Genomic DNA, 22002 nt, shown 5'->3' with positions numbered 1-22002 from the left:
AAAATTTGGGAGGCAGCCTTTTGGAGCAACATTCTTGATTCTTATACCTGTGTTTTGCTGCAAAACAGAGAGTAAAGTCAGTCCAGCCAATAAACCAGTGAAATAGTTCACATTTGTATTTAACTTGCCCTCATCAGATCTCTCTGAACCGGCTACCATCCTGAATAGCCAGCTGTTTATGGCAGGCTGCTTGCAGTCTCTGGAAGGTCTGAGCACATGGACCTGAGCATGAAGCTTGTTTATTTGGTCATGGGAGTTTAGAAATGCGGGGATTTGAAAAAGCAGAATTAAAAGGAAGGGTGGAGTTTTTTCAGTTGCAGCACAGAGAATTTCTAGTGAGGCCTAGGGTCTCACTTCAGAGGAAGAATAATCCATTGCCTGGATTATCATTGATCTCTCAGATTAATATGGGAAGGCCAGAGAAAGCCAAGTGCTGTTAAGAAAGCTCTTCTTAAACTTAAGTGAGCTGGTGACTTGGAAGGGCAAGAAGCAAGCACAATGCACTCCTAGGAACAAGGTTGCATAGCACATCACCATCTAGCCAAGCAAGCCAAGCTGGGAATCATTACCCCCGTGCAACACTGGACTGCAGGCAGGACTTTCCTTAGCCTTTGCTTGATGTTTAAGGGGAGTTGGGCAAATTTCTCCAAGTCACAGCATGTCCAAGATAGTGGCTTTGGCCTCTACCTGCCAGCCTTTTCCCATCACCGCCTCTTCTGCTTTCTGCCCTAGGGGAGGTGCAGCTGGCCGGTTTGCACATCCAAGCCTTGGTGGAAGCTGGTGTGAAGGCAAAAGACATCGCTGTTGTAGCCCCCTACAACCTCCAGGTGAGATGACCCTCTCCTGGCATCTCCCCTCTCTTTCTGCATGCACGCAGAGCAAATGCACAGAGGTGGACTCAACGTCTTCAGGAGTGATACCAAAACATCCTCAGAGAGACGAAGGTGGAAGTCAGCAGAGCCAAATTGTATAATCAGCATTTGTGGCCAACTTCACCACATTTAAACAGCTTGAGGCCATGGAGGGAAGAGGTGTCAGACAGGTATTTTCCACTCCCAGCCTCAGGAGTCAGTGCTTGACCTTCGGGAGATGTGAGCGCTCATCCTTGTGTGTTTGAGAGGAAGGGACTTTACCAAAACAGTGCCATTTTAATCCTTTTCACCTTGCACTTTTCTTTAAAACACATCTTTTGTGTGTTTTTCAGGTGGACATGCTAAGAGAGCACCTTTGCCACAGGTACCCAGAACTAGAAATTAAATCAGTTGATGGTTTCCAAGGAAGAGAGAAAGAGGCAGTGATCCTGTCGTTTGTGAGATCCAACAGGAAAGGTAAGAGTTTGCTGCTGGAGAGTTACTCCATGGGGAACGGGAAAGAAACGGGAACTGCGTGATTGCTCCAAGGTTGCTCATTGTGTTGCCAAGTGCTGTGGTTTAATTGCAGTTCTGACAGTCTCTAGCACTTTGCTCTGAATGAATTTACTGTCAAGAACCTTCCTTTTCAGCCTTTTCTTTTTTTTTTTAATGAACAAATATATTTGCTGTCAAAGTTGCAGAGGAAGGCACCCATGCTAGACAGCAGGTAAAATGGAAGCTAGGACTGCTTAGTTTGAAGGTTTCCGGGCTATTGAGGTCTCAGAAATTATTTAAACTGGGGTCCTAAGAATGGCACAAGTCACATTAGCACCACATTTACTGGAGTGCCAAGCACGTCCTGCAAAAGGTGAAAATTTAGGGGGCTTATTTCTTGGATTTGGAGCCTGTTTGGGGTCACTTCCCTGAAGAAAGCAAGCAGGAGCTGGCATTACAAGTCATGCACAGAAAATGCTTCTTTTGGGAGCAAAATCTAGAGCGGAAAATTGAGTTCTTTCCTATCAGCAGCTGCAGCAAAAGTTAATAGCTGGAAAAAAGCTGCTGCCCTGGAGTTGTGAGTCTCCTTTGGTGAACCCATGCTGAAGGGTTTTGTGGCAGCCAGCTTGAGCAGAGGGCATGAGTGGAACTGCTCCATAAACCACCTCTCTCCCGTGTGTGGACTACTGCCCTTTTCAAACCCACAGTGAGACACGTCCCTTGCTGCACTACCTTGCTGCTAATGCTGCTGAAGATTAAACACTGTGTATGTGCTGGGAGTGCTGATGTCTAGAAGAAAAAAAAGGGGAGAGGATGGATGGAAGGAGGAGAGGTTTTTTGGGTTTTTTTTTTTTGTTTTTTGCTTTTTTTTTTAAGAAAGCCTAGAGCAAGAAAAGCAGCGTTGTGGGGAGAATGGAGGTGGGGGACAGGACTAAGAATAGTCCTTATTCGTGAGTGACTCACCTCGCCTTTGCTCAGTAGGAGCTGGTGTCCTCCATGAAGGCGTGCGTCCCCCAACCCCTTCCCATGCACAGCGAGCAGCCAAAGCTCAGATGCAGTGCAGGAATCACTTGCTTTCCTGGGGGCACGAGGCAGCTTCTCATGGTGTCTGGGCATGGCTCTGGGCTGCATGGGGCACAAGAGATGTTGTTAGTCCCCTCTGAGACCCCTGGGAGAAATCCATACCCTTTTTGCAGCTCCATTTCTCAGTTCAGAGGAGGCCAGGGACGTTGACCAGCAGTGCGTGTCCCTCTGCAGCCATTACCTATGCAGCAGGAAACCCTCTTGCCAGATCAGAGGAGTTGGACTTGCCCCTGCAGTCAGGCAAAAGCACATCAGAGAAGATGGAAATTGTTCTCTAAGCTGCAGAGCACAGAGAGGGGAATCACCCACACCCTGTTCCTCAAAGGCAGTACAAACTAGACTGCTCAGCCACAGCAAGACAAGGCAGAAACAGAGCCAGGCTGGTCACCACACCGGCAGAGACATTAATTTCTTCCCAACTGGCCTCCTCTTTATCCCCAGGAGCTGGAAACTCAAAAGCCGCCCACACTACCTTTCTTGCTAGCTGATCCTCACTGAGTCATCTTGGCATTTGCTAGCTCTTACTGCTTTTCTTTGACAAAATAGTCAGAGAGCAGAAGCAAACCTTGCAGAGTTTCCTAAATGGCTATTACTTTAAACCTGCCAAGAGTTTGGGGCAGGTGGGGGAGGGGGTTGTATAGAACCAGGTATATTTCTTTACCTGCAGTTTCTCTTCTGTTGCAAGGAGAGCCTCTTCCACGATTCTCCATATTGTATTTGCTCCCAGGTCCTAGCTTGACCATGTGTCATGGGCCACCCAGGAAAGTATTTCTCCTCTCCATGTACCACCCATCCTCCTCCCGACCCTGGGAGCTAAGTGGGAAGCCCTAGCTCTGGCTGGTGGGTGGTGAAACAGAGGCAGAAAGATGAAGGTAACGGCGTGTCAGGGACCAGAGCCCAGCAAATACTGACTCCCACCCTTCAGCTAAGCAACGCTTCAATCATTTGGGCCAAATCTAGACCTGGAGCCAACCCTGTACCCACTGACGGTCCTTCATCCCTTGGTTTCTTTCTCACAGGTGAAGTGGGCTTTCTTGCGGAAGACCGGCGGATAAATGTAGCAGTGACCCGCGCCCGGCGCCACGTGGCTGTCATCTGCGACACCCGCACTGTCAGCAACCAAACCTTTCTGAAGCGGCTGGTGGATTATTTCAGCCAGTATGGGGAGGTACGTACAGCCTTTGAGTACCTCGACAACCTCGTGCCCGAAAACTACACTCAGGAGGACTGCAGCGAGCGGCAGCAAGGTGCAAAGCTTCCTGCAGCATCTGGCCCCAAAAAGCAGCCGCCTCTGGGGAAGAAACTCAAAGCAGCAGCAACCAAACCAGGGTATCAGAAGCCAGAAGCGAGTTTCTCCCCAAACACAAGCGGACCTGGAAGAGAGAGCCCAGGGACAAAAGACAGTGCTGATGGATTCAAGGCCATGCTGGTGGCCTTCCTGGAGAGCAGTGAGATGCAGCTGGATTTCCCCCCATCCCTCAATTCTCATGATCGGATGCTGGTTCACCTAATGGCAGAGGAGTACGGGCTGCAGCATGTGAGCACCGGCGAAGGGAAGGACCGGTACATCAGCATTCGCAAGAAAGAGCCTGCCGAGACTTCGCTACCCACAGCCACCCCCTGCAGCAAGCAGCTCCCCCTTTCTCAGCCACAACATCCCAGCAGGGAAACTCCTGTCCCTGCTGAGCCAGGAGGAAGCAGTGAGGGCTCAGGAAAAGTGGACCTGAAAACCCTGCACCTGGAGAGAGTTCAGAGGGAGAAAGCCAGACGGGAGGAGGCAGCAAGGAAGGCTCAGGAGCCCAGTGCCAGTCTTCAGGGCAGCAGCAGGAAAAAAGACAAAAGGGAAGCCAAAGGTAGGTCACTCTCTTCGTAACCAGAACAATTAATGGTTTTCCTTGAATGGATCATGCTATTTAATCCCTGTGTTTTTGCCTCCAGGCCTTGGGATTTGTCTGCACATGTGGAGCATGGGATGTGGCTCTTGGAAAGCTCTCTAATGCTTTTCACTGCAGAGATGTGAGAACTGGCAGGAGCATGCATCACTTGGCTGCAGCATCTGGGGAGAGGGGTTTTGGATGCCTGGAGGCATGTTTCTTAAGTCAAAAGAAAAACATTAGGGACCCTTTCCCAGGAAGAGAGGCTCAGGAGTTAGATTGGAGGCTCCCAAAGGTAGGGAGAGGGACCAAGAGGAATACCTGGCCCACACTGAAGGATGCAGTTGCCTCCTAAACAGAGGCAGGGGAAAACAGAGCCAGGAGCTACTGTCCTCCCTGCCAGACATGGTCCCTTCCTCTTCCCCAGCCCCCTTTTAGCAGCAGGAGATACCCAAGGATGCTGCAGGTGGGAGCCTTGAGCTCCTGCTAGTGCCTTTGAACACAGGCCAGAGTTTACTGGCATGATGGACCTCATGAGGGCAGAAATCCCAATCACTGCAAATGGCAACTCCCTGGACCCTGTGCTGCTTCTCACTAGCCCAGGCTGTAGCTGTGGGTTGCTCTGGTTTGTTCTCAATTTCTAAGCAGGTGGTTAAATGGCATGGGCTATTCCCCTGTCTTCTCCCCAGGAAAGCCAGCAGTTAAGAGCGGAGCAAACAGCATGGCAGAAGAAGATATCGACGCTCTGATTTCTGCTGCCATTAAAGCTGACAACACCTGTGGCTTCCCCCGCTGCAAAGCCAGCGTTACAACCCTGGGACAGCTTTGCCTTCACTGCAATAGGCGCTACTGCCTCAGCCATCACATCCCGGAGGTATGTGGGGGGCCAGGCAGCCTGCCCAGGGCTTTGAGTGCTGAGGGGGCTGGAGAGGAGTAGGATGTGCCAAGCAGCATGGGTTTAACATGGGAATTTTCCCTGTTGAGCTTCCCAGACAGGATTTCCTTGCAAGGAGTTAAAAGCAGAACCCTTTCTGTCAGAGCTTTTGCTAGAGCTGCAGTTAGAAAGGGCTGCCAGGCATTAACACATGGGCTCTGCACACCTCCTCCTGAGAGCTTTTTCTTTTTTCCCCCCTCTTGCTTTGTTCCCTTCTTTACCATTCTCTGGCATTTACACTCCCAGGTTGTGCAGATAAGGCAAGGCAGAGAGGAGAAATGAAGAGGCATGAGCTTAAGGCAGTGACTTGAGGGAGCCTGGATACTCAATTCCTAGCTCTTTGCAGATTCCCTCTGCAACCTGGGGACAAGTCAAGGCTTGAGCCCATACAGAGCAGTGCTGCATGCCTGGTTAGCAATTAAGCATTTCCTTAAGTGCCTTACTGGCTTGGAGCTGAGTTGCTCCACACTGTGCAGCCTCAGCTTTAGCTCCCATCCATACCTGAGTGACAGCAGTCCCTCAGCCCCTTCTACTCTGCTTTCTTGTGGTGGAGGACTCTCAAGCAGGCATCTCAGCAGCCCTGTAATGTCCTGCACCTCCGTGGGAGGGGTAGTGTGATGGCCACTGAACCAAGAGCTTCTTCCTTGCTATTCTTCCATAGCTAGTTGAAAGCCCTTTCCTCCTCAGATCTGGGAAGGAAGCAAACTAAACTTAAACTGGTGTCAGGCTTCATCTTTCTGTTCGGGTGCAGAGGCAGGCAGGTAAGTTTAAGCCTCCAGGGTTGGCAGCGTGATGCTTCATAGTAAGCTGGCCTCAGGGTTTGAGTCCTGTGGGCAGAGCTGACATGGCTGGGTGGTGGCTGTGATGAGTACACAGGCTGAGAGTTAACAATTTTCCATTCAGCTGCAGCGTCTTGTGCCCATCGTCCCTCGTCCTACATCACCTGGGCATAGCTCTTTGCTATGTGGAGCCTCCCAGAGCTTAGCAACATTTAGTAAGCTGACCTATAAATCCTCAGCATAGAGTTTTTTCCCCTTGTCAAGTACTATCTGTTTCCATGGCAAAGAATAGTTGCATTTATGGTCATTCACAATCCAATTGGGATATAAATTTATTTCCTGCAGAATCGCCTCTCCGTGCTGAATTGTAATGAGGACTCCAGTGAGAAACAATTGGAAGAATAAAGTCCATGTCAACAAGTTTTTCTTGAGTTTTAAAGTTCAGCCCTTTTTCCAGGTGTTGTCAGGCTTTGATGTGAAATAACCTGGGACCTCCTATCCCCTAAGAGGGGCTAGCACATACCTGGAGCCATCTCAGAGGAGCTGGAGCCTCTGCATATGGAGGGTCCCTGTTCAGAAAGAGCTCATATTCCCCCTTTAGCAGCCCCCAGCTGCTGAACCCATCCCCATCCAGTACAGCACAGCAGACCCCAATGACTGATGGTCAACCCGCGCTCCAGCACCTACTGATGCAGGAGTTACTGTCCATTTTAAAGTTGGTCTGGAGGGTCTGTTAGCTACAGCCGGTTTAGATCGGGCAGCAGGCTCAGAAATCCCAGTCCTGGCTAGGAGCTGTGTGCCAGGTGCTGTGCATGGCTATTCCCAGCCATTGGCAGCCTGCTCCAGCAGCGCTAACAGGGACAGGAAGGTTTGTCACAGCACTGGAAGAATGGGCTGGGATCCTCAGATCAGCTTATGTTCATGAAAACATCAAGTGACTTTGGGATGGACCAAGCAGAAGGGGTAAACTTTTAGGATCTCTAATTTAGACGTGGTGGAGATGATTCAGAGCGGTGTTGAACTTGGCTTAATGCACCTTAAACATGGTCTGGGCTTCAGTGCAGACTGGTTTTGGAAAAGGTTTACCTGCACAAAATTAGCATTATGAAGCTTTTTTTATTCCAGTACAGAAGACAGATCTAATTACATTAAAGCAGCAGATAAATGGCTAAAAAGGTCTCTTCTTATTTCCCAAGTCACCTTTCCTGTTTCACTCCTTTTTCCCCCTCAAGTCATACTGTATTAGTAGAGAACATAAGCGGGAGCTCAGTTTTATTTCTAGCCCTCATGCAAGAACCATAAAAGATCTAGCTGTTCACATGACAAGTGTGAGTTTTCCCCAGATGTTTAAAGCTTTGGAAGAAGGCACTTAAATGGTCCAAAAGGATGACTTACCTGCTGTGCAGATTCCAGAAGGACAAAAATTATCTTTATGTTTTGTTTTCTGTTAGAGGAGCTATAAATAAATGGGAGGTGGTTTTATGTGGGTGCAAAGCAGGTGGAAGAGGAATTCCAGGCTCCAGGAATAAAATCTCCTTATTCCCAAGTATACGATAGCTGCCCTGTTTCCCGGCTGCCACCAGTGTCAGTTCTTCCTCCACCAGGTTCATGGCTGCAGGGAGAAGGCCAAGGCCTACGCACGGCAGAGGATCAGCAGAGAAGGGGTTCTCTATCCTGGGAGTGGCTCCAAAGACAAGTCCCTGGACCCAGCCAAGAGAGCCCATCTCCAGCAGCGCCTGGACAAGAAGCTCAGCGAACTGACCAGCCAGAGAAAGAGCAAAAAGAAAGACAAGGAGAAATGAAGGATCTGAATGCTACTTTTTTAACCTTGGAGTCACAGGTCAGACTACATAAACCAAAGATGCTATTAAAGGTACAGGGCCGGGCTGAGCCCGAGAGGAAAATAGGAGCTCTCATTTTTGGGTGCTAGACAGTTTGGAGCCAGTGTGCCTGAATAAATAGTCACTGGGCCTCCCTAAACCACAGAGCTGAGACAGAGGAAGAAGAGCAGCTTTATTTGTCCCAGTTATCCTTATTGACAAAAAGTAATGGATGTACACAGAGAGGCTGGAGAATGCCAGTAAAGATGGATATTAAAACACCTAAAGCAATCAGCTGTCACTGTGACATTTTTCCCTGCTACAGTAAAAAGATAAATATCTGAGTAGGAACATGAGAAGAACTGAAAACTCCAGGTGACCCTCTCCTCCAGGAAGGATGACTAAGAAAATGGATGCCTCCAGCTCCATTTTCCCAGTCCAGCAATCCTCCTAGCACTGCCTGGAGTTGGAGTGGACTGGTGTGTCCACACAACAGCCAGCAAGACCCAAAGCCCTGGCTTGCCCTTTGGGAGCAGGCAGAGTCAGGCTGCATCCCCTCCCCACCATGCAAAGGGGCTGCCGGGTGTGGGCTCAGCCCCATTGCAGGATGTAGCCCATGCAGTGCTCAACCCTGCTCCAGGGCTGTGTGGGGACGGAGAGACCTCAAGTCCTTACCTTGCCAGCACCACGGCAAGCTGCTCTGAAACACCTGGACCGCTGCTCTGGGATAGCTGCCATCCGCTGCCTTTGCTCACCATCCCTCCCAGTAGCACTGGCAAGGTCTCTCCCTCTTCACTGTGTGCCGTTCCCTTCCCAGACCTGCTGAGGAGATGCATTTCTTTTCCCTGTCCTGCCCTTCCCACAAAGCTCCTTGGAGGCCTGTGTCCACTGGGAAGGTCCACAGTGGCAAAGGCAGGGTATGGCTGTGCAAGCTTTGTGCAGCCCTCCCAGGCAGGAGGGAGCCTCATGTTCAGCATCGCCCATCCCTCCCAGAGCTGTTCCCTGGTCCTGTACCCCCCAAAACTAATCCATATCCCATGTTGTTTTCTACCTGCTGATCCTCATCTGCAAAGCACCGCTCCATCCACCCATAGCCTTCTGCCCCATCCGCTCTCCTTGATGGCTCCGAGCGGGTACCAATGCATCGCACAGGGTCCACTACACCCTGAGGAATAGCTCAAGCAGCCAGGGTGGCACATGTGGGCCCCAGGATGAAGGAAAAGGTGCTGAGATGCCTCCACAGAGGAATGGTTGGAGAGACGCACAGTAAAAAGCCCCAAACCACGCATGCCCCATCATTTTGGGGGTGAACATCACAGATCTTGCCCACTGGTGATTTCAGCACCAGGGGAAGGCGCTCATCTCATCCTGACCAAAGGCTCAGCAGTTTGCAGGAGCTGCAACATAGCTAAGCATTTCTATGTCTGTCTCTCTTCCCGAATGCTAGATGAGGTAGCTAATAAGCAAATTTTCCCCCAAATCTCAGTGCCTGTTAGTACAGGCTGTGAACACCTTCAAAAAAACCCTTCCTCATCCTTTAGTAAACCTCATCCTTCAAAAAAAACCCTCCATTTGCAGCCCCAGTCCTGGGCAAACCCAGCCTGCCTGCACCTACCTCAGCTCTGAGCATTGCCTTGGCTCATGCCTTGGTGCCCGGGGCCGGCTGTGCGTCAGCCCGCAGAGGGATGGCACCGGCTCGCGCGGCAGCAGATGGGACATCGGGGCTCCTGGAGGGAAGGGTGGGGAAGAGGAAGAGACGGAGCGTGGGAGAAGAAAATCTGCGCATCAGCAAGTGGTGTTGGGCATATACGGGGGAAAGAGCCAGAGTGGTGCCTATGAGGGGGTGTGGAGGGGGAAGATGCAACAGAAATCGCAGCCTCATCCCGAAACGAAGGTCAGGCAGAGAAGACAGATAAGCAGAAAGGAAAAATGCTGCCAGCTCAGGGTACCACCACGGTGTTATCTTTAATCGGGGATAAATGGCTCATTCACACTTTTTTTTCCACTCATATCATTCAAGCAACCACATCCCTGACCGTGCTCACCCCATGGCACCGGCTTTCTGGCAAACAGCCCCAAACACCCCCAGATTCCCCTGCCTGGCTTTCTGCCAGCATTCTGCAGGCAGAGAAAAGCCAAGGCTCTGGTGCAAGCAAGGGATGCATCTCCAGGGCATCCTCTGCCCACGAGCCCATGCCATGGGGGAGCTCCATCAGAGCCCTCCATCTGTCACCCTCCAGAAAATAGAGTGGGCATCGGCTCTCCCAAAAAAACCCAAACCTTACCCAGGGGCTGGTCCTCGCTTGGGCCAGGTGCCCATGAGCAGCAGACAGGATTCAAACAGATTTTTCCCCTCCCTTCTCCCTGAAACGGGAGTTGGGCTTAAAAATTAAAAAATTGCAGGGGTCTCATGTCTGCCTTTGGTCACAGAGCCAAGACGTTCCTCTCTGCACCCAGATTTTGGATAAAATGAGCAAGCTTTGGGATGAGCAAGTCAAAGCATAACTCCAGGACTAGGGGCTGTAAAAAATAACCCCCAATTACAAGCTTTGTGTTAAAAGAGCAGGAATTTGCTGTGCTGTTATGAGCAGCTCTGAGGGTTAGCTTAGCTGGGAAAAGTGGCCAGGGTGGGAAAAGCTGACCCCGATTGTGTTGGACCTTTAGGGGATGACTCTCAGCCTGGATCTGACCTCAAACCTAAGAGGTTGAAAAACCACTCATCAGGTCCAGACACCCCTCTGCAGCCAGTGGAGAGATGGGCAGAGATTTACTCTACTTGGAAAAAGATGGGAGGAAAACACATATGTAATAACAATTGCTTTTTCTGCTGTTATTTCTCCCTTTTTCCATTCTCTTTGGAAATGTTTCAGCCCTGGTGCAGCGCATCAAAATCCCACTGAAACCCAACAGAAAAACCACACAAGCTGAGAGAAACCATGCCGTGCTGGCACTTTATCAACCGCCTCTCCATTCCCCGCCCCCATTCAACCAAAAACCACCTTCCAAAGAAATCCACCCCCTCCCTGGGAGCTCTTAGGGCCCACGTCCAAGGGCACCACAGATTTTGGGGGGCCACCAGGGAGCATGCGGGATGCTCAGGAGCAGTGGTTTGGGGAGGTTGTTGCTGGTTTTGGTCCATCTGAAGGGAGGGCTCCTTTCTCGGCAGGTCTGTTCACAGCCCCCAGCGCATGCGAGGGTGACCCGGATGGGGAGAGGCACAGCCAAGGAGTTGCTCTGTCCTCCAAATATTTCGGCAGCGAGATGCTCCAGCCAAGGTGCGCTGGCAGCTCTGCCTTTTCAGCACTGCAAAGTCTCGCTCAGCCCCTGTCCGGCAGCAAACACCATGTTGCGGCAGCTCTCAGGGGAGCCACCGGCCAGGCAGAGCGCCCCTCTGTCCACTGTCCCCGGGGCAGAGCCGGTGTTGGGGTGCAGGACCCCGGAGGCATGGCAGGCTCCCCCGCAGACCCCGCCAGCAGCCTAGTTTCTCCGGAGCGGGTGCCACATGGAGACAGGCTTCCTCAGCGTGGCCAGCATCTGGTTCCAGTGTGTGATGCCCATCCCGCTGGCCGCCGGGCCGATGAGGACGTGGCCCGTGTTGTCGGCGCGGCCATCCTCGCCACACTCGGCCACCGTCACCCGCAGGGACAGGTCCTGCGGGGGAGCACAAGGCCATCACAACAGCCCAGCACAGACCAGTCGCTGTATTGCTAGCACTGACATTCCCCCCCCCCCCCGGATATACGCATCCCCATATGCTCTCCAACCAGACATGCATGCACAAGCATACCCCCAGCACTAACCCATATGTACACGTCCCCTATATCCCCCACCCCATAAATACACACCCACCAGCTATGCCCTGTATATACACATCCCTCCATACCCACCTCCCCATACTTGAAAACTATATATGCTTATCCCCATACACAACTATACCCCATATATACATCCCCCTACTTTCCTCACATCCCCTAAACCCATGCAGGCACCCATCCACATACACAACCATACCCTATACATATGCATCCCCCATATCCCCCAACCCACACATACATATTGCCCCCCCCCGCAGCCATACCCCATACACATATATCCCCCATACACACACATCCCCCTATGCCCCACCCCATGCATACATCCCCCCCAAACCATATATGCGGATATATGGCCCCACCCCACAGCTCCTATGATCCCCTCAGACCCCCTCACACCGCAGGAGGTCCCCACTAGCGCAGAGATTTGGGACCTCAAGAAGCAATAAGACGTGCCCCCCCAGGCTGGGACGTGCCCCCTGAGCCGGGACAGACCTGGAGCACGATAGCCGGCACTGAGAAAATCATGGCCTCATTGAACACAGGGTTGGTGTCATCCCTCTTCACTGCTGTCTTCTTCTTGCTGATCTTCCTCCCATCCTGCAGCAGGTACACCTTGACGAAGGGATCTGCTTGGGGCGGGGGGAGAGAAAAACCCCGGGGTCAGTCATGCATTTCTCCTGTGATATGGAGAAAGTGGGGGAAACCATCTCCGGTGGACCTTCCTTGTAGGGTCTATCCTCAGTGGGAGCCACTCCAATAAATACCCATGTAGCGTAGTAGGATAAGCCAGGATGAAAGCTCACCTCCAGCCCGCAGAAGACCAAGGGACCCCTCCCTGGCATCCCCTGCTCACCTGCGGTCACTTTGCCATTGGTCCACACGAGGTTCTTGGCTTTGACCACCACCACTGTCAGGCGCTCGGCCGTGGGCAGGTAGCTCAGGGAGAGCAGGATCTCCCCCACCGTGTCCACCGCCTGCGGGACACAACGTCCCATGACCCACGGACTCCCAGCCCAACTGGGAGGAGAAACCCCCCAAAAAACCTGGGTGGGAGATGGACCACCGCCCCCGCCCGCTCACCTTGTTCATGTCCTGCAGGTAGAGCCAGGCGTTGAAGGGACGGGTGCCCAGGTCCAGGTCAGAGAGCTTGAGCTCGGCCACGCCGGTGCTGACGTTCCTCTCGTCCTCATCGATGCCGAAGACAGAGAAGCGCAGGCTGTTCTCCTCCAGCGCTGCCGGGTCCAGCGGGATGGAGAAGCGCTCATCGAAGGCCACGGCGTAAGCGCTCCGCTGAATCTGCCACGGGGAAGGGGGGGATTGCCTTGATACCTGCCGGGTTTTAGGGCCACGTCCGAGATCTACCCCGCTTCTCTCGTGGGAATTGCGAGGAGCGCGTGGCTTCGGGACAGCGAGGGCAGGGCATCCCCCAGCCCAAAGGAGCTGGGGGGGTCCCAGCCTCGATGGGGACAAAAGTTATTTCCCACCTGTCAGCAGCAGCAGCTGAGTGATTGGGGTAGAAAATAGGGGCTGGGACCTGCCCCATTGCCTACTAATTCTTTTAATTAAAAATTTAAGGTTGGTCTGGTGCTCTCAGATGCAAGAGCCAGGCATCCCCGTGCCCTGGGAGTTCAGATCTGCGGCTGGCTCAGCCACTCTGGGCTACAGGATTTGGCTGAGGGGGTGCAACGCCCAGCCCCTCTCCGAGCCGGATCCAACAGGCTTCGCAACCCCTAAATGCCCCAAATGGGGACAATGCTTTTTGCCAGATGTCGTCTCTACACCCATCATTCGCTTGGAGCAAACGCAGCAGCAACTCCCCAGGGACGCATCCTGCCGGGTGCTGGTCACTACCTGGCCCCAAAGTGCTGGCAGGGGGAACTGCTCTGAAATCACGGCTTTAGAGACTGGTTTTGTCCTACTCCAGCCCTATTTCTTTTGGCAACCAAGGTACCACCCACAAATCAGGGTTTTGTCCTAAAGGGAGGCCCAGTGCTCCCATGGGATGGAAAGCCGCAGCCTCGGATGGCATGGAGCAAAGCGGAGCCACCAGCTCCCTGCCAACCATCAAAAGCCAGGGGCCGTGGTGGAAAAGGGATCCCACTGTGGGACCAGGGCTCTCAGCCCTGAACCCATCGGGCTTCATCACCCCAAGATCCACCCGGACTCCCCAGCAGCAGTGGGGAGATGGTTCATCTCATCTCAAGGACTTTCTCACATCTGTCTGTCTTCTCCTAGATGTGCTCCATCCCTGAGATGGAGGACATGAAGCAGCTCACAAGGCGGCACCGTCCATCACCCCCTTCCTAGCGCAGCAGTCCCATCCTCTCCCATCGGATACCACCGACCTCCAGAGTCCCCGAGGGATTAAAGTATCTCTATGGGAAAAACAGGTTTGCAGCTCTTCGCTTTATAGTGCTGGTGGCTGTCTGTCTGCAGCCAACATTATATTTTGGGATCTCTGGATGAAAGGTACAACGAAATGTTAGCTGCTATTTTTAAAAAAAAACCAACATAAGTACTGTAAAGGAGAAGAACTAAATGTGTCTTTATAACTTGTCTCAGGACAGCAAAAGAGGGTAAATAGCGCTGGTGAATTATAAATAATGATGCTAAATAATGAATATCTCCAGAGCATAAATAAAGAGCCTGATCTCTGGATGGAAAAGCAGTCTTAAAAGGGCACTGTGGAAATATTTTAAAGGCAGTGGTTTTGTGCTCTCTGGAATGGTACCTCCACCCCCTTGGAAAGGTTTCTTCAGTGGGATGAAGCTTTCTGCTCTTTTCTGGAATAACCTGATTAAATCAAACTGGCTGACCCTGAGCTTTGCAAAAAGCAGCTGCTGAAAGAAAACTGAGGCTCCTGCTTTCTAAGAGCAGCTTTTGGGGCACCTAAAAAGGGAGGTTTTGCCCCCAAACCACCCCCAGTTCCGGCCGTGCTGGTGCAGGTGCAGCTGCCTGGATCTTTGGCCACTGCATCCCGTGCTGGGAGGGAAAGCATCACGGCTGCAGGGCAGCATGCTCGGGCTTCGTTAGGGTGAATCAAGTGTGTGGGGACATGGCACAACACTGGCAGCGTGTGCCCAAAACGCTGCCTCTCCCCACATCCCACCCCAGACCGCTTCCTCCCCAGAGCAGGGAAAGTCAAGCAGGAAAACTTGCCACAAGCCACACTCGGAGACAACAAAGTCATCACACGTCCCAGTCAAGAGGGAGAAATTTCTGCCTCTGCTGGGTCTCTGATGAACAAACCCCTCTGGGCCCCCCTACACTGCAGAACGCTGAAACCCCCCCCGAGCAGGGCTCCAAAAATCCTGTGCCAACTGCACTGCACCCCAACATGTCCGGACCTCTCCACTCCCAAGGCCCCATCCCTGTCTTGGGGAGCTTGTCCAGGGGATGCTGTGACCCAAAAGCAAAGGCTGCAGCGGGCACGTGGCGAGCGATGCCACGTACACACGGGGGTTTCGTGCAGAGGGGCGAGTGGCTCACCCGGGAGATGCCGACGATCTGCTCAGCCGGGAGCAGGCTGATGCGCATGAAGCAGGACTCGAAGCGAGCGTCCTCCTTCTCCAGCAGGTCCTTGCCCTGCAGCAGCATCACGTGCAAGGTGGCCGCCTTCCCGTCGTACTCCATGGAGACCTCCACCTGCCCCACCGTGAAATCCTGCCCAAAGTTGTTCCCGATGGAGGAGATGGAGCTGAGGGAGTCAGCCGAGATGGATTTCTTCAAGGGGCCGTAGGAGGCCAAGCCCAGGTCTTTGCTCATCAGCTCCAGGCTCCCCAGCTCGTTAATGCTCTCGAAGGTGTCGTCTGCCCACAGGCTGGTCTTGCGGTTGGGCGAGGTCTTATCCAGCACCCTCTGCGAGCCCAGGGCCGTCCCTCGCTGCGAACAGGGAAAGGAAAACCGGGTGATGCAATCCCATCCCTTCGTACGAAGCTGGGGACAGCTGGGATTCGCTGGTGCCTTTTTGGATGCTGTACAGCCCCTGCTTGGCCTCAAGCTGCTGCGGCAGCAAACCCTGCACCTCCTGCAGCTCCCAAACCCTGTTTACCAGCTCCATGCCGATCCCCCCAAACTCTCCGGCCACACCAGGTCACCACCCGTGGCTTTTTCCCCCTGTGAGAGGATGCGGGTGATGTTTTTCCCCCTCCAGCTGCTCACGTGTTGCAAAGGGAAAGGAGGCGAGCCAAACCTTCCCGCCCTTTTACCTTGTGTTTGACATCCGAATACGCCACCCCATACTTTTGCTCCAGGTATCGGTAGTCGTAGTTGGGGAAGGGGGAAGGTGCCGGGTAGCTGCCAGAGCGCCAGAGCTTCCAGAGGTTGACAGCGGCTATTCCCAGCAGCACCAAGGCACCGGCGGTGTAGATGCCGACCTCCCACCGAGGCGGGCTCGTGGTGACTGCGAGGGGACAAGAGGCACCGTGAGCTGGCTGCAACCCCAGGGCAGAGGCTTCATCCTCTGCTGCTTCCATGCCAGAAACTCAGTTCTAAGCTGTGAGGATAGGACTGGCCAAGGCAGGGGATAAACCCCAGTGTCCCACTTGGGCGGGTTGCAAATGGTGTCAGCCAGCAGCTTTGCAAGCCAAAAAAAAAATCACAGTCCTCGCTTTGCTTTCATGGGAGGTGAAGTGCACATATATTTCAGCCTTGTTCCCCAGCAAACAAGAAAAATCAGTGAATTGCTGCATCACCCCAGGGGTGCTGGGGGGGTCCTTTCACCAGCTACAGATCTGTCCTGCTCACAGATGTGCTCAGCACACTTCTGCATCGCCCTTTCAACTGTAGCAAAACCCTCGCTGCTGCTTGGTTTCCCACAGGCTGGGGATGCCAAGAAAATCCAGAAATAGGAAAAAAAAAAAAAACACCACCAAACAAAAAGCTTATGGAAACAGGGGGAAAAAACCCACAACTGCTGCTGTTGTGATCCAGGGAGGAGAAAGCCCAGGCTTGCGGCTGCAAAGCAGGGAGGACACAGCAGCCCTGCAATGGTACACTGAGCAGTTGTTGCTGCATTGCACCAGCCTCCATCACACCAGCGACTGAACCAACACCAATCACTCAGTGTAACACAAAAAAGGGGAGAAAAAAAAAAAGATTTCTCATTAGAGAGAGCTGCTGGGGAGTCCTCCTGCGTCACGCCGCGGTGCTCCCTCCCTTCAGCAGCAGCTTCAGAGCTAGAAAAAGCCCAAGCCAGGCTTACTCCCACATCACATCCGAGCAGAGGGACAACCCGCTGCTCCCCCCCACTCCAAACCTCCTCCGGCAGGAGCCAGCAAACAGATAGATCAAAAAGAACCAACTGTTCGCACCCAAAGCACCTAACTTTGATCCTTCCAGAGGACCACAAGCAGCCCAGAGGGATCTCGTGGGTTGAAGCCTCAGGGTACAAGCCCGGTCCTGCTTCCTCCACCCCAACCCAAGCCCCTTATGATCTGCAAAGGGCTGCAATTTATCCCCCACATCCCCAGCTAAGGATGCTGGGGAAAGTGCCGCAGCTTTCTAGGGCACTCCCACACACGGAGGTTTTTGGTGCCGTCCGGCTCCAAGGAGTTCACGCACTCCTGCTACAGCAGGGGGGCAAAATTGGGGCAAAATAACCCTTTATTGGCTCCTACTTCTGAATGACTCCAGGTTTAAGGGTTTTACCCTTGTATTAGGAAACTAAACCCCATATGCATGTGCAGCAAAGGGTTCCTCCTCCAGAAAGCAGCAAGGATCAGCAATCCCTCCCGAGAGCAGCTCAGCATGCAAGCCCCGGCCAGCTCTGCCCCCAAAACCCTTCCCCGGGGCTCGCTCAGAAGTACTCACCGCTTAAGCGGTATCTGCTTACATGACTGTTGTCCATGGCAAACGCTCCCCACTAGCGGGACAGCCTGCAATGCGTGAGACAATGAGTTAGGATAAAGGGAAAGAACTTAAAAATAGCTGCCTTTTGATTTTTTTTATCAGGGATGCTAAACAGCTGCTCCCCCTCCATTGCTCCTGAGGCGCAGAGCAAACGTGCGCTAAAGTGCCTCAGCCACTACCAGAAGAGTTAAAGAAGGGACTGAAAACCCCACGGGAACCAGGAGAGCGGCCACCCCGAGACACAGAGCTGCATGAATTACCTCGGGAGTATTTTAACAGGTGACATTTTCAATGGCTCTTTGCGTAGACATCTCCCCTCCAGGAGCCCTTCAAGACCTTTGCTGCTTTTCTAATTCTTTTTCCAGCTTAAATCTTGCCTTTGCCTTCCGTGGCTTTCCTCAGCCTCTCACAAGGGGCTGCTCTGCGCCCGCGGGTCTGCCGTGGCCACGCGCAGGAGAAGCAGCCTAATTTCTGGGTCCTGCAGGGTTTAGATCATGCCCTTCCCCAGGAATCAATTCCTGCAGCGGGAAAGCTTGATTGCCTTCCTCCCCAAAGGGGTTTTCCCAGGTGAGTCATATGCGAGATCCATCCTAAACGTAAGGAGGCTGCTCATCTGAGAGATCCCAGAGAAGGCACTGTGTGATGCCGAAGGGGCTTTATCCAAGCCAGGTATTTCCCGCTATGCAAAGGGGGTTTGGGATCCCCCGCAAACACCCAACAAGCAGATCCAACGCAAACTGGGCGAGCACCCCTCTTGCTACCTAGCATCTGTGCCAGGAGATCATGGACCACAGTCCGCTGGTGTGATCCCACAGACACAATCCCTGAACCCCAAGCCCAGGGACACAACTTCAGCACCACACTTAAAATCTCACCACCATCCCTATTGGCACCCCCCAAACCTTCTCCAAAACTCACACAGCCCCAAAGCCCACTCGTCACACGGGAGGAAGAGCTGGATTTGCCTCAGATGGACAGTCACTCAATATTTGGGTACCATCTTCCAGTTCACCTCAGATGCTCCCAGATTCAGGCACTGACAAGGGTGATCAACCTCCCCCAAAAGCATCTAGGCTTAGATTTTAATAGGCAAAGGTAGAAACTGCAGTGCATTGTACTGTAAAATATCAGCCACACTAGCCTGACATGGCTGGGAGACCCCCTCTGCAAGGGCCACGCAGTCCACCCTTGGGGCAACAGCAGGAGGAGAGTTTTTTCTAAATGTAATTAAGTCACTAACCAAAATGACAGCAAGCTAGGAGATGCCCATCTCATCCCCAAGCTCTTTCCTCAGGCATAAACCTCTATGTGCAATGGATAAAACCTCAGTAAAATCTTGGCTGAGAACATGCTACACTTGTGTCATGTATGGACTGAGCTCAGCTTAAAGGACACTTTGCTGTTTAGTGCTGGAAATCCACACAGACTTCTTAATAGTGCAACATTATGGAGATTTACCCAAACCAGCTTCTTTTTATGTCCTGAAAAATGACATGCCTAAGTCAGAGGCTCCATTTCTTTCAATGTTTCCTGGTAGCTTTTTTTAGTATGAAAATACAGAAGTTTTCAGTACCAACTTTCTCTGCAGAAGGGCAAACATCTCTTAAAAACCCTCAATTTTTTTCCCAATTCCTTTTGGAAATTGGAAATAATTTCTTTCAAAGCTTTTTCCCCCAAAACATCCTTTTCTAATGAGCTCTAAGCAGCAACTTAAGCAGATTTCCAAGGCATCACACAGAGAGACACGAACTGACTGCAGTGTTCAGCACAGGAATTGAATTAGGTGGTATTTTCCTATCAGCAAAGCAATATCAGCCTTTCCTGAGTGAACAAATGAAGGTGCAAGGTGCTCCAGGAAGGGATTTCTTGCATTTTATATTAACTAAGCTCCTTCCCTGAGAGTGTTTCACCAAGATGCTCTGTTGTCCCCCCTGACCTGCCTTTCAAATCCCTTCCTGGGAAACCAAATCCGAGGCATTAGGGACAGGCACCGCTCTCCCACCACCAGCAGCCCAGGGACAGCTGGTTTTTTCCCCCATGGAGACCTCAAGGCTCGTCAGAGCCTCCTCCACCCGCCGCAGCACCCCTCTGCTGAGGGACGGGGCAGCTTTGTTTTCCTTACCAGCTGCTGCAGAGCTCGGGATACCTTTTCCTGCTTAGGGAGATGATAAAGTGGCTCGATGTGGGGAAAGAAATGGCAATGAAGCCACAAGTCCCCTTTGGAAGAGGGGGGCCTCCCCCCAGACTTTGGGGGGGGGGGGGTTGACAGCTCGCTGCCGTTTTGGCATTGTGACGGTCCGAGGCCCAAAACACCTCATGCAGAAACCCTGGTTCCTGGTCCCAGAGCACCTGGGCCAACATGGGTACAGCCCCACGCTGCACAGACACTCTCCAAAGCATGCTGCAATCCCAAAATTTCCCAGTCCAAGTTATAAAGCACAGCAGCGATCTCCACGTTCATCCTTTCCTTCTTGCCCTAACCCAGACACCAATGCCCAGTTTCGCCGGGTGCCTGAGACCAGGCTAAACTTTTCTTGCTAGTGAGCTTGGCCCTGCAGCAATGCTCCTCTTCTCTTCCAGCACTGACCCTGCTGCTCACACGCACCCATCCTGGGCTCTGAGCAAGGCTCTTCCATCCTCCTCCATCCCTCTCCTGCTGGAGGGGGAAAGCCCCGTCTGGCCTTGAGCCACAAGGCAATAAAGTAGGATAGAGTTTGCTGCTGGCATATTTATCAAAAAAACCCAACCAAACAAAAAACCCACCACATCCAAACCTCGACAAAATACAAATATTTAAGCTCTGCCCCTCATTCATGCTCGACCCCAAACTCACTCACCTATTGCCCTCCCCATCCTACCACTGGGGCTGAGGAGACGAAGCAGCCACCTCCCCAGCAGACCTACACCTTGGACAACCAGCGGTGCACTGATCCCACCCAATTTACACCCAAAGACAACGACCCTGCACCATCCTGCACCTCCCACAGCCACAAGGCTCAGCACGGGAGACGCCGGCTTCGCAACCGGCAGAAGTCTGGATCCTTCCCAACGCTTATTACTGTATTTTACCTGGGCAGGTAAAAATCACCGTGGGCAGGAAAAAAATATCTTTGGGGCTCCGCGTCGAAGAGCGAGGACCCTCCTCGCAGCCTCCGGCATTAGCTGAGCAGCAGCAGCGCGTTCGCTCCCCAGCCGTCCCCGAGAGGGGAGAGGAATGCAGCAATTTCCAAGCTCACCCAGGGAAGCAGCAGAGTGACTGTGCAGCGGCGAGTCTCGGGGAGCTGGTGCTGGCACTGCCCAGCTCCTCGCTTCCCAGAGCTCCCTACAGATTTTGAGTTCAGCGGGGACAACTCCTGGATCCAAACAGCCCCCTGCTCCGATGGGGGATGGCCTGGCATGCTTCACTGCAGGAGATTGGAGATTCGGGATCTGCTGCCAGGCTTTGCTTCCTTCCCCTGCGAGCGCCGGCTGCGGGCTGCACCTCCCGCTCACCAGTGCAATGAGTCGGGCGGTCTCTGCGCCCCCCGGGGAGAGGCACGTTCTCTCCAAGCTGGCCAGACCCTCCCGAAGGTTTTGCTCTAACCCAGCCCGACCGCCCTGGCAAAGCAGGAGAGAACCACCACCGCCCCCCGCTCCCCCCGGCTCCCCCGCCCGCCGCTCTCTGCCCCGCAGGAGCGAGCAAGGTCGGTCTGGAAAGCGTTTCCCACCTGGTTTCTCCCACCCCGGGCTGCCGGAGGGACACGACGGCCGCCGCTCCTCCGCCTCAAGACGCTCCTAGGCGGCCGTGGGGATCGCCCGAACCGGGGGCTGCCCAAGCGGAGGACGGGGCTGGCGAGAAGACGGCTCCGCTCTGCCTCCGCCGCGGCCGGGGCAGGCTGGAGATTTTGGGGGGGCTGGGGGTGGGGGCAGAGCTCTCTCCCTCTGCTTTGCCGCCCAGGCTCTCAGCACCCAGCTCCGCGGGCTGGCAACTTTCCTTAGGAAGTTGCCGTAAAACAAAACAAAATAAAAACCCCCAAAACCACCCCCCCCCCAAAAAAAACCCAAACCCAACAAACAAAAACCCCCACAACCCCCCTAACCCCCCCAAAACCCACCGAGGAGCGAGGAGGGACGTTGCCAGCTCCCCCCCCGGAGCCCCTCCGCTGCGTGCGGGCAGCCCTGGGCGCACACGGCAAACCCCGGCAGCGCGCACCTACCCCCCCCGCATCCCTCCCCACGCTGTCACCCGTGTCGCATCCCCCGGGGCTGGACTGCGACCCCCTTGTGTGTCCTCCCCCGCCGCCCTGGCAGGCGGGGAGCTCCGCGGGCTCGGACTCACCGCTCCTTTGGGGGAAAAAGGTGCATTTTCCGGCCGATGGGGGCGGGGGCGGGGCGGCAGCCGCCGGAGCGGGCACTGCGGGCGCTGCCGCCCCGGGCTCCACCTGGGCTGGGGGGGGGGGGGGCCCCGCCCCCCCGCCCCCCCCCCAACCCTGGGGTGAACCGGGGACGGCTTCTGCTTCTC

General features: G+C 53.6%; 2 protein-coding genes across 2 annotated transcripts in view; one reads left to right on the top strand and one right to left on the bottom strand.

The window, feature by feature from the left end:
- The window catches only part of IGHMBP2 (immunoglobulin mu binding protein 2), a 46423-nt gene extending 38323 nt beyond the window's left edge, over nucleotides 1–8100 (top strand). Inside the window, 6 exon segments of the mRNA XM_010568049.1 lie at nucleotides 733–827; nucleotides 1205–1328; nucleotides 3449–4282; nucleotides 4993–5177; nucleotides 7621–7809; nucleotides 7811–8100. Coding sequence (XP_010566351.1) covers nucleotides 733–827; nucleotides 1205–1328; nucleotides 3449–4282; nucleotides 4993–5177; nucleotides 7621–7809; nucleotides 7811–7906 — 1523 coding nt within the window. The 3' untranslated portion in view covers nucleotides 7907–8100.
- Nucleotides 8101–11210: 3110 nt separating this feature from the next.
- Nucleotides 11211–17527, bottom strand: SYT12 (synaptotagmin XII). Its single transcript, XM_010568048.1, has 7 exons — nucleotides 17463–17527; nucleotides 15860–16053; nucleotides 15141–15533; nucleotides 12732–12947; nucleotides 12505–12625; nucleotides 12144–12277; nucleotides 11211–11487 (listed from the first exon to the last, which is right to left on the bottom strand). The coding sequence occupies exons 1-7, from the start codon at nucleotides 17497–17499 to the stop codon at nucleotides 11314–11316; spliced, it is 1269 nt and encodes a 422-aa protein (XP_010566350.1). The 5' UTR covers nucleotides 17500–17527; the 3' UTR covers nucleotides 11211–11313.
- Between the last annotated feature and the right edge of the window lie 4475 nt (nucleotides 17528–22002).

The sequence above is a fragment of the Haliaeetus leucocephalus genome, unplaced genomic scaffold, assembly GCF_000737465.1.
Source record: "Haliaeetus leucocephalus isolate CR32 unplaced genomic scaffold, Haliaeetus_leucocephalus-4.0 Scaffold236, whole genome shotgun sequence".
NCBI classification, from domain to species: domain Eukaryota; kingdom Metazoa; phylum Chordata; class Aves; order Accipitriformes; family Accipitridae; genus Haliaeetus; species Haliaeetus leucocephalus.
The sequence above is the reverse complement of the archived record's forward strand: the minus strand, read 5'-3'. Positions and strand labels throughout refer to the sequence as shown.